At 36.7% G+C, this 11,880-nt stretch overlaps 1 protein-coding gene across 1 annotated transcript in view; it reads right to left on the reverse strand.

Annotated features, from left to right (window-relative positions):
* Positions 1-11,127, reverse strand: part of glrb.L (glycine receptor beta L homeolog) — a 72,797-nt gene extending 61,670 nt beyond the window's left edge. Inside the window, exons 1-2 of the mRNA XM_018231185.2 lie at positions 10,569-11,127; positions 3,174-3,324 (exon numbers count right to left, since the gene is read on the reverse strand). Of these exons, the coding sequence (XP_018086674.1) occupies positions 3,174-3,295 (122 nt within the window). The 5' untranslated portion in view covers positions 3,296-3,324; positions 10,569-11,127. The remainder of the gene's footprint in view (positions 1-3,173; positions 3,325-10,568) is intronic.
* Positions 11,128-11,880: the final 753 nt, after the last annotated feature.

Below are 11,880 nucleotides of genomic sequence, written 5' to 3' on the forward strand. Positions count from 1 at the left end.
AAAAAAGGATAAAATGAGCAAAACAGAAAGGAAAAGCAAAGAGCACTGAAAATAGAAACAAACTATTTCTTTGCATACTACAGTGGGTTTGAAAATATATCTTCATTCCTGGCAGTGAATTGCTCATAAAAATGTACTGTATGTATCTTATATGTAGCACAGATCAAAAGATTACCCTGTATGTCCCACAGGGCACATGGCAGCCTATTAAATTCACAGGTAGTAATTTATATTCATACTCATTAAGCTACGTGGAGAAATAGTTGCACCAAATGTCACATTGCTATATATTAAGAATGCATTCATCTGTAATCTGTCAATTAGTTTATTATATAAAATTGTAGGGATTATATTATGTAAAGTGTTGGCTTCTCTAATTACTGCAGTTATCCATAATGCATAGGGTGCACTTACTGTATATGTAGCATAGGGCCCCATGGCAGGTTAGAGTTTGGGCCACATTTTCTTTACTTAAAGGGCATGTAAAGGCAAAAAATAAAATCCCATTTTTACTTTCTTTAATGAAAAAGAAACCTATCTCCAATATACTTTAATTAAAAAATGTGTATGCAGTGAAATTCTCCCTTCCTTTACTGCTGTGGATAGGAATTGTCAGATGGTCCCTAACTGCTGAGCAGGGAAACAATCATAATTATGAACAGCAGGGGGAGCCTCTGCCTTACTTCCCAGCCATGCAGAACTCAAGCAGCTTTGTTATGACGATCCCTAAGCAGCCCAGACCACACTGAGCATGTGCACAGTCTTAGTCTTGCAAAGATGTTTAACAAAGTTACAAAATGGTGACCCCCTGTAGCCAACTTTGAAAGCATAAATTATTTGTTTGATTAGACTTGTGGTGCAGTATGTTCATGTTTATAGTATACAAAATACAGCATTTCTAGCCTTATTCTATTTTAGACTTTACATGCCCTTTAAAACCAGATAGGTGGCCTACTGGGGCCCAGTGCAGCTGCATTCCTGCTTTAAAGTCTCCAGTGGAGTTGCAATTCATTATTATTATGAATATCTGACACCCAACTGCTGCAAGAAGACAGAATGAAGAGAAACAGATGCTGATAGAGGCATAGTGAAGATAAACTTGATCATTTCAGAAACAATGCCGAATATTTAAATGATTGTATTTAGAAAGTTTCTTTCTTATTTCAGTATGATGTCTATATTAAATTTTATTTTTCACAATAGTTCCCCTTTAACATATAATAATAATTTGTCTTTATAGCTTCTCCTGTACAAACAGTGACGTGGCTGTAAGTTGCTACAACTTCAAATTGCCACGCAAGAAGACGGTCTATGAAAAAAAGGCCAGTAAGACTAGACATATAATAAGGACGTTTTGTTTTCATTTGTTTGTCTAAGGGGTGGCTATTGTCTATTCAGAGATGATGTTGCCAAAAACCATTCTAAAAAATTGGCAGTATATTCAAAATATAAAACACTGTTCACTTTCATTTTATTCTGTAAGTGTAGGCAATATACAACCAGATATAAAGAATACTGTGTATATAGCTCATGAAATTAGGACAGGCATTTGAAATGAACAGTAACAGGTGGCTGATGCCTTTGGCAAAACACAATTGAATTTGTTAAATTATTTACTTAAATTTCCAGCATATTTCATAGGTGTTTATCTGGATCTTGATAGAGTTACAGTACAGTAGAACATATCATGAAAAAGACACAAAAGCAAAATAAGAAAATCAAGCAATGCTATGGAAATCACTTGTATGTGCATATTCATTTACAGCCACGCAGTTCTGCCTATCAATAATAATAAAAAAATATTTTTATTATTATTAATAACACATATTTATAAAGCACCAAGATATTCCACAGCGGTATACAATAGATAGGTGTATACATTAAACATACATATTAGATACAAAAATACAACCAATACAAGAAATAAAAAGGGCCCTGCGAAAAGAACACATTGCAGTGTAGTGTAATAACTTATGACAGACTAAAATATACAGGTATGGGATCTGTTATCCGAAAACACATTATCAGAAAATTACAGAAAGGCTGTCTCCCATAAACTCCATTTTATCCAAGTAATCCAAATATTGAAAAATGATTTCCTTTTTCTCTGTAATAATAAAACATTATCTTGTACTTGATCCAAACTAAGATATAATGAATCCTTATTATTTTCTAGTAGATATACAGGCACATTTATCAAGGGTCAAATTTAGAATTTAAGAATTTAAACTTCCATGAACTCGAAATTCAACCAATCGAAATTTATTAATACAATCAAATACTGTATTTAAAACTCGGATAAATAAAAGCGACCCAAAAACTCGATTTGAGTTATGTATCTGAAAAAAACTCGAATGTAAGGAAAGCTGCAAACAACTCAAAACTGATCCCTGGATCTCTCCCATTGACATTGGCAGGTTTTAAGTACCGAATAGTCAAATTTGAGTTCTTAAAAGGCCAGAGTATGATAAATCTCGAAAATTTATTTAAATTTTTTTTAAAAACTCGAATCAAATTTGAATAACTCGAATTTGACAGTTTTGACCATAAAAAACTGAAAAATTCAAACATGGAATTTTGAAGTTCGAATTTCGAAGTAATTTTTTGGGTACTTCGACCATCGAATACTCTACTACAGCCTTCGACTTAGACTCAAACGATTCGAAGTAAAAATCGTTCGACTATTCGACCAGTCGACTATTCGATTATCGAATGGTCGACTATTCGACCATTCGATAATCGAAGTTCTGTCTCTTTAAAAAACTTCGACTTCAATACTTCGGCAACTTAAACCTGCCGAAGTGCTACGTTAGCCTATGGGGACCTTTCAGAGCAATTCTTTGCAGTTTTTTGGTTTCAAAGGAAAATTGTACGATCGTACGATAAAATCGTACGATCGTACTACGATCGTACAATGAATAAAATCCCCTGACTTGGAATTCGAATGTCAGAGGATTCTATTCGATGGTCGAATTTCGAAGTATTTTCCACTTTGAAATTCGACCCTTGATAAATCTGCCCCATAATAAAAAATAAAAACCAATTGCAAATTGTCTCAAAATATCACTCTCTACATCATACTAAAAGTTAATTTAAAGGTGAACAGCCCCTTTAAGGTCTAATTCACCCAATGTGCATTTTTTAAATATAAATATTGCAAAATAACAACTTACGATGGACATAGATACTGTTTCTTTTTGCCCTTCCCTTTTTTCCCGGATTTTAATTTAGAGTGGACTCCATCAAACCAAAGGGAAAAAATGAGGAACAGAAGAATTCCCAGTAGAAACTTCATCTTGATTCATGAATCTTGGGTCAATGGTCCTGTCAAATTACAAAAAAAAGTTATTTTATGAATACTTTCCTATTTAGTTATACCATTTTGTAATGGTTTGTTAAAACATAAACATAAAAACATTTTCAAAACATATTTGTTATTTAGTGGCAATATTATATAGTGAATAAAGTACCCCCTCTTGTAAAATATAAGGATATTATAAGTTACCGAGGATTTTCATGACCATATAAAAACACGAGGCTGAAGGCCGAGTGTTTTTATACAGGTCATGGAACTCCGAGGTAACTTCTAATATCCTCATATTTTGCAACTGAGGGTACTTTATTTATTATAATACACAAATTTCAGTGAGTCATGTGACAGAAATGACATCAGAACTCACCGTTTATAACTGATGACATCAGAACTCACCGTTTATAAGGATATAATTTACAAGATATTCATGGCTTTTGTGTATTATATGTATATACGCACACACACATATATATATACTGTATATATATATATTCTAATTTGTAGTATAGAGATATATTTACCTGAAAGAAAATTTACAATAAATCTAGTTATGATATATAATACAATAGCAGTTGCATTGTTGCATTGAAGGACATTGGTTTTCAGACTGTGAAGCCGCTCCCCAAGGAATTCTTATAGCTATGGATAAAGGGAAATGGTACATGCTGAATTGTTTTTCAGGATACTCTTGAAATTAATGTAATACAATAAAATCTCTGTATCTTGTATGGACTAAGAAAAAGACCTGACAATAGATCAGCTTATGTAGCAATTGACTGGGCAGGTCAATCTCTTTCTCCTTAGAAGTTGGAGGTGGAGAATAACCACACCAATACATACTAGGGCAGTTTAGGCTCTAATCTAAAGCCAAAAGAGAGTAATAAGTACGCAATAAATACGTCATACAGTATCTGAGCAAGTGCAGACATTTTAAAAAGCAGGGTTTTTATCAATAAAGTTATGATAATAAAATTGCCAAGCCACCTTAACATTTCAAGGTAAACCCCATATCTAATGAAGATCCAGCACACAGCACCTTGTTAAAGGTGTGCACACAATGTGTTTTACGTTTAAGTCTTAAAGGCAAGACACTAAGGGGCAGATTCACTAAGGGTCGAATTTCGAAGTTAAAAATACTTCGAAATTCGACCCTCGAATTGAAATCCTTCGACTTCGAATATCGAAGTCGAAGGATTTAGCGCTAAACGTTCGTTCGATCGATCGAAGGATTAAATCCTTCGAATCGAACGATTCGAAGGATTTTAATCCAACGATCGAAGGAAAATCCTTCGATCAAAAAAAGGTTAGCAAACCTATGGGGACCTTCCCCATAGGCTAACATTGACTTCGGTAGGTTTTATCTGCCGAAGTAGGGGGTCGAAGTTTTTTTTAAAGGGAAAGTACTTCGACTATCGAATGGTCGAATAGTCGAACGATTTTTCGTTCGAAACGTTCGAATCGAAGTCGAAGGTCGTAGTCGAAGGTCGAAGTAGCCCATTCGATGGTCGAAGTACCCAAAAAATACTTCGAAATTCAAAGTATTTTTCATTCGAATCCTTCACTCGAGCTTAGTGAATGGGCCCCTAAGATTACCGACTAAGATGAAGATGGCTGCCGTGAACTCCGAGGCCAGAATTTGCATGGAGAGGTGAGTAAAAAATTAGGGGCAGGTAGGCTGGGGGGAGGAGGAAGGGTCTACCCAGGGAGGGTTTTTTTTTATTACAGGTTGAATTCTCCTTTAAACGGAATTTAAACACAAAAAAATTTGTTTATGTAAGCTAAATCGGGTGCATCCCTGAGCACTTTTGCAATTTGCATTCATTTTCTATTTCGGCTTCTGAGACATTAGCATTTTTAGACTAATACCAGGCTTTTGGCTCAACTGGAAGTCAGCAGCCCTAAGGATAAGCAAATTTAGTAAGCACACATACAATGCACAGTTAGAGGCACATTATCAAAGGTCAAATTTCGAATTCATGTGAGTTTTTAAAAACTCCCTTAAACTCCCATGAACTGGAAACTCGACCAATCTAAATTTATTAAAATAAATCAAATCTCGGGTGAATCGGATCAACCTGAAAACTTGAATCTAATTCAATTTGAATTTTAAAAACTCAATTACAGTTTTTTCTCTGAAAAAAACTGGAATGTTAGGAAGGGTGCAAACACCTCCAAATTGATCCCAGGACGTCTCCCTTTCACTAAAACAGCAATCTGGCAGGTTTTAGCTGGCGAATAGTCGAATTTGAGTTCTTAAAGGGCCAGAATATGATAAATCTCGAAAATGGAATTAGAATTTTTTTAAAAACTCTGAATTTGAACAATTCCCTAGTCGAATTTGACAGTTTTGGCCATAAAAAAATTTGACCCTTGATAAATCTGCCCCTTAGATTCACTGACACTCTGACCCTTCAAAGGGGAAAATCTACTAAAGGGCAAAGTGACTAACGCAGATGAAAATTCGCCAGCGTGACGTCATTTCGGTACTTCACCGATTTACTAATGGTCGCTGGCGTAACTTCGCTAGCGATGGAGATAGACTCTATTGTTACTTCACTCCCTAACGCCAGGCGAATTTGCGCTCTGGCGAATGGACGTAGATGCGGATTTTACTTAACGTTACCTCTTGCTACAGACTTGCCTTCATCACCTCAGACCAGGAGAAGTGCAATAGATTAGATAGGAGTTCCTAAAAAAATAGTTGAAAATTTTTCCCAAAAGTCCCAAAAAACTCTAGCGTTTTCAGGGTGATCGGCTGAAAAAGAGCATGACATTTTTTCCCCCCCTACATTTCCTAACATATGGCACATAAACTATACACTTGGCTCATGTGTAGGGCAATATAACAACTCTATTTTATTTTATTAAGATTTCCCGGGCTTGTGTAGTGTAATGTATTTGCTGCAGTATATACGTTCATTGAACTTTAAATTCCCGCCATATGCAAATTAGGCAACGCTAGCGCAACTTCACTTTGCTTGTCGCAGTAATTCCAGCGCAAATTCGCCAGCATTCAACGCCCTGGACGCAACTTCGGATTTTAGTGAATTAGCGTTGTCCTGGCGGATCTACGCCTGGCAAAGTGTTGCGCTGTGAGCGAAGCCGTCGCTGATGAATTTTCGGAGGTTGATGAATTTGCCCCAAAGAGAGCTGTTGAGCCAAGTCTGTCTAGCAGTATAAAACTGTAATTATCTCAGAAATCACTTAAAACATTAATGTCATGAACCACCAAAAGGTAATTGTGTGCACAAAAACTAAAACTAAAAAAACTCAAACTGCAAGGCTTTAAACTGAGCAATTCTATGGGGTATTTTTATAAAGAGTGAAGTTAGAGATCGCCACGGTCTTCTAGAGGGAAATTTTGACACTCTCCATTCATTTCTTTGGTATTTTGAAAGGCGTATTTATCAAAGGATTAACTTTCACTTTCACCCATTGATAAATACTCTTTTAAAAATCCCATACAAATGAATCGAGAGTGGCGGAGTTTCACTCTAGAGGACCTCCAACTTCACTCTTTGATAAATATGCCCCAATATATTCACTATAGCCTTTTCCTGCTTTATTGCCAGGACCACTTGTTAAATAACCCCCAAGTATTTGGCAGATGTGCATGAAAGAAGAATAATGTGGCCAGTAAAAAAACAGCGTATCTTTTAGCAAGCATGCTTGTATAAAAACATTTGTTCCAGGGGAATATCTGGTTCTTCCTTCCTAACTTACCTCTACAATCAAATGACACGCTTTGAAATTTCCGCAACCATTGCATTTACAGGGTAATAGTAAGCTGCTACACTTAAATTATAACTGGCTCCACAAGATGCGGAAATGAATAGAAATTTAAAGAAAGGATTTGGAAAGCTGTCTTTTTTTTTATCAAGAAAGGTTTAAGACTTTGTAGAAAGATTTCTCATAATTAAATGTATAAGTCAGCTGGGTGGATAATTATACATTGCACAGTACAGGCTAGGGAACATAGCAAGATGTAGATGAAATACAGGCCAATTAACATTTCTGAAGGCAAAAGAAATTAAGCTTGTTCTAAGAGTATTATTGCAAACAAAATTACTGTGGAATTAAAATGGTTTTTTTTCTACAAAATGTAGAATTTGTGCTTCAGTTTGCAAAAAGGGAAAGTGACACTTTCATTTAAAGGAGAACTAAGGTTAAAATCACTGGGGGGTGCCACCTGCCTAGACCGAAATGAAGAAGATGGAGGAAGCTGAAGAAGACGAGCATATTCTACATAAATACTCCAGGCCAGTACATTTCTTGGCAGACAGGAGCACCGGCCCAGGGAATTAGGTAATTATAATGGGGGTTTAAATTTAGTTTTGGCTTAAGTACTACAATAGTTAGGTTTAAATTATCATTATAAAAACGATAAATAAAGTTATTAAAGGGCATGTAAAGTCTAAAATAGAATAAGGCTAGAAATGCTGTATTTTGTATACTAAATATAAACATGAACTTACTGCACCACAAGCCTAATCAAACAAATAATTCATGCTTTCAAAGTTGGCTACAGGGGGTCAACATCTTGTAACTTTGTTAAACATCTTTGCAAGACTAAGACTGTGCACATGCTCAGTGTGGTCTGGGCTGCTTAGGGATCGTCATAAACAAAGCTGCTTGAGTTCTGCATGGCTGGGAAGTAAGGCGGGGGCTCCCCCTGCTGTTCATAAGTATGATTGTTTCCCTGCTCAGCAGTTAGGGACCATCTGACAATTCCTATCCACAGCAGTAAATGAAGGGAGAATTTCACTGCATACAGTCAGGTTTCTTATAAAAACGGTACACATTTTTTAATTAAAGTATATTGGAGATAGGTTTCTTTTTCATTAAAGAAAGTAAAAATGGGATTTTATTTTCCTTTACATGCCCTTTAAAATAAAGTTATATTATTATTTGATTGGATCACTAAGCACTATTTATAGGGATATAATTTACAGGATGGGGTCTTGTGTAGAATATATACACACGCATACATACATACACACACACACACACACACACATATATATATATATAATACACAAGATAAACAGTGCAAATTGAAGTCATTATCGGAGGTTACTGATGTAATTTCTTTCACATGACTCACTGAAACTGTTCCTTTAACTGGGTGCACAGGCACAACAGCATAAACAATGCCAAAGAAAGGCACTCCCAGGATTTGCTGGTTAATGTTCCAAATGATTATTTTGCTCAATGTCGCCCACAGGGACCTTCATTGGGAGTTAAACAGCGCAACCAAACATTGCACTGTTTGAATTAAAAATATACTACAGTCTATTGAAGAATCAAGGTTCCTCTGGGTCATGGTAACTGACCCAAATAGCTTTTGCCAGAAAGGTCCCAAAACACACATGGCTGAGGACTAAGATAGGCCAAAAATGCACTAAAGTCTATGGGTGACAATTTATTTTCACGCACAGTGAATTTTCTTGGATGTGCAACATTTTTTTCTCCAATTTGAATCTATGGGCGTTATGTCCGCGTCAGTGGGCTAGGGGTTGGGCTTTGAGACAGTAAAATGATTGTGCCTCTATGTTTCTTGTAATACTGACATGTTCCTATGGATGTGGAGCACAGACCAAAACAAAGCAGAGGAAGGCCTGTTCTTATAAAGGGAATCAAGCAGCGGAGGTGGTGAGGGAAGGGAAGGATTTATAAGGTATAACAAATTTACCAGCACGTATATTGCCAGTAAATTTGTAATACCAGCCCGGCCCTAGCTCGAATTTACCAGCTAGGCCGGTCTAATACCCTACCTACAGCAATATAGTAATATAGTGAATAAAGTACCCCCTTTTGTAAAATATAAGAATATAAGTTACTGAGTGTTTTTATACAGGTCATGGAACTCCGAGGTGACTTCTAATATCCTAATATGTTGCAACAGGGGGTACTTTATTTTTATAATACACAAGTCTCAGTGAGTCATGTGACAGAAGTGACATCACTAAGCTCCAATTATAACCAATGACATCTCTAAGCAACGTTGATAAGGATATAATTTACAGGATATTCATGGCTTTTGTGTATTATATATATGTATATATATATATGTATAATAAACACACAATGGGAAGTAATATAATAATATTTTAACCAATCCATTGGATGATATGGATGATAAAGTTAAATGAAAGTTATAGACAATTTTGTATTTGGCACCTGTTGGCCCAACTCTATGACCTGTCCAATCCCGACTTTTGATATGTTTTCTATACTTTGGAAATGTTTTGTTATAAGATAATACTAGTGCAGTTTTTGCATATTTTTAAAAATAATATTCAGTGACACTATCTCCTTCAGATCATAATTCTCTTTATCAAACCTATACATTTCCTATCAAGTCATTCTCAAGAAATGAAGACAAAGCATTTCTATTAAAATGCTAATATGTATTTTATGGAGTTAGAGAGTATACTTGGGAAAATAAAGGCGCTTGCTTTCTCTGAGGCACAAAGGTGGAAGTTGTAGTTCAGCCAAATTTGAAAAGCTAGTAATCCCAGTTTTATAATTTACAGGGACCCCAACCAATAGCCTTTTACCATCCTTTAAAAACAAAGACATCCCCCCCCCTTCCCACAGCACAAAAAGTGATGACTCCGACCAACCTCAGTGCTGCTACTGTAAGTCATTAAACAGACCTTTCAATACAAATTGAATTTCAGTAAATCACATTGATTTGCAGTCATCGTGCGTTATTTATAGCCATCACCCATGTCATGAATAATGCAGGATTCTTACTTATTCCAGCAGTAATTTAGAACAATGATCCTGGTGCGCACATTCATATTCTTCTCACACAGAATACATAGGATACACAGGATAGCAATACTAGATGATGTTATTAGATGGAAAAAATGAATGGAGCCTATGAAGGTCAACATTTTGCTGATCAAGTCCTAAACTACTTGACGTGACGAAAGCAAGGCTGCTTGACCCAGGGGACATAACTCTGTTTGGCATCCCCATAGAATAAAAACCACAACACCCAACATTCCCTGCGGCAGATATTCAAACCTCCAACAACTTTATTGAGTTTTTGTGAACGTGACAGCAGCCTCAGGGCTCCCTCCTCTACTGCTTTGCATCTTGCAGTTATTGCTCTATTGCTCGGCTAGACTAATTAACCAGAGAGATATACCATAAACCAAACAACAGCCTGACAATCTGACACAGATTGAGAAAAAGAAATAAAAATCTGCTCTGGAGAGAGCAGGGAAAGAGAGAAAACACTCACCCTGGGGTTGGCTTACAAGACACTACTTCTCTTCACACACCACCAGTAGTAGACAAGGAAACATCCATCGAAAAAAAATTGACAAAAAAAATGCAAAGGGCCCTTTAGATGTGAATGATGGAGAAAATGTCCGAGAGATAAGGATCACGATGCTCCAGACTCATGATAGCCATTCATATTCCCCTTGTTGATTATTCTGTGTGTATGGGTAATCCTCTGACACAGGAGGATCAGTCAAATTACCAGGCAGCTGCAGCCTTTGCCCCAATCTCCGTGCTTTTATTTATTAAACGATGTGATCCTGGCAGCTGCAGTTGCAGGAAGCATAAGATGGAGGAGCAGTGTGCACCTGCAGCATGCGCAGTAGAGGCCCCAGAGCAGTGCAATTAATCATTAGCTGCAAAGCAAGTGCAGCAGAGAAGCACGAGTATGTTCATGGCTTCAGCAATAGCATCAGCAGCAGTGTACAAGGGAAAGGCAATCTGTCCCCATCCCTAATGGAATGCTAATATCCTCGGCTGCTGCAGTTATCTCAGTCGCTGCACAATAGCAGCCTGGTGTTCTCCCTATGCTGCTCAGAGAGGGGGAGGCGAGGGGAATACACACAGATTATAGTATTGGGAAGAGGCAGCTGGCTTGGTTATTCATTACAAAGGACAGCCACACATCTTCCTTCTCTCATTGCTTATCTCTGCTTGATTTGCTGCATTCAAGTCTGTTATGCCTGGACTTGGAGCCTGCTGATTCTAGGGTGTTTCTGTTAAGGCATGATATGCATGTATTCTAGTGTCCGCAGAATATCTTGTGAATATTACAGATACAGTAAATCACTATGTAGGAATGTACAGAACAAGAGCACAGAAAAATCTTTAATGGGTCAGCTCTGTACACATGTGTGCTTGTACACGCTAGCGCGCAAATATGCGTTCCATAACTATTTTATCAGTGCTACACAAACAATATATTACATTGTATACAGTAATTCCACATGTCCCAGATTTCAAGCATTATAATACGTGAAAGAAAGCAGCTACGAAAGAGAGAGAGGAGGCGTATACATGTTTGTGTGTTTTTGTAGCAGATTTTTCCACTTAAGGTTCATATTATTACACTTGTCAGCTCTCTCCATTCTCATTACATGACCCAGAACTGTCAGGTTTTTCTAATATCTTGTTTCATATTTTCCCTTGCATGAAACAATTCACATAAATGAGCTTTCTCATTAGAATGTATTTGTATGATTTTATTTGGAAATCCCTATAACTAAATTAACCCCATGTCATCATTTCATGCTGTCATTTAGAACGAAGGG

This window comes from Xenopus laevis, chromosome 1L, assembly GCF_017654675.1.
Source record: "Xenopus laevis strain J_2021 chromosome 1L, Xenopus_laevis_v10.1, whole genome shotgun sequence".
Lineage (NCBI taxonomy): Eukaryota > Metazoa > Chordata > Amphibia > Anura > Pipidae > Xenopus > Xenopus laevis.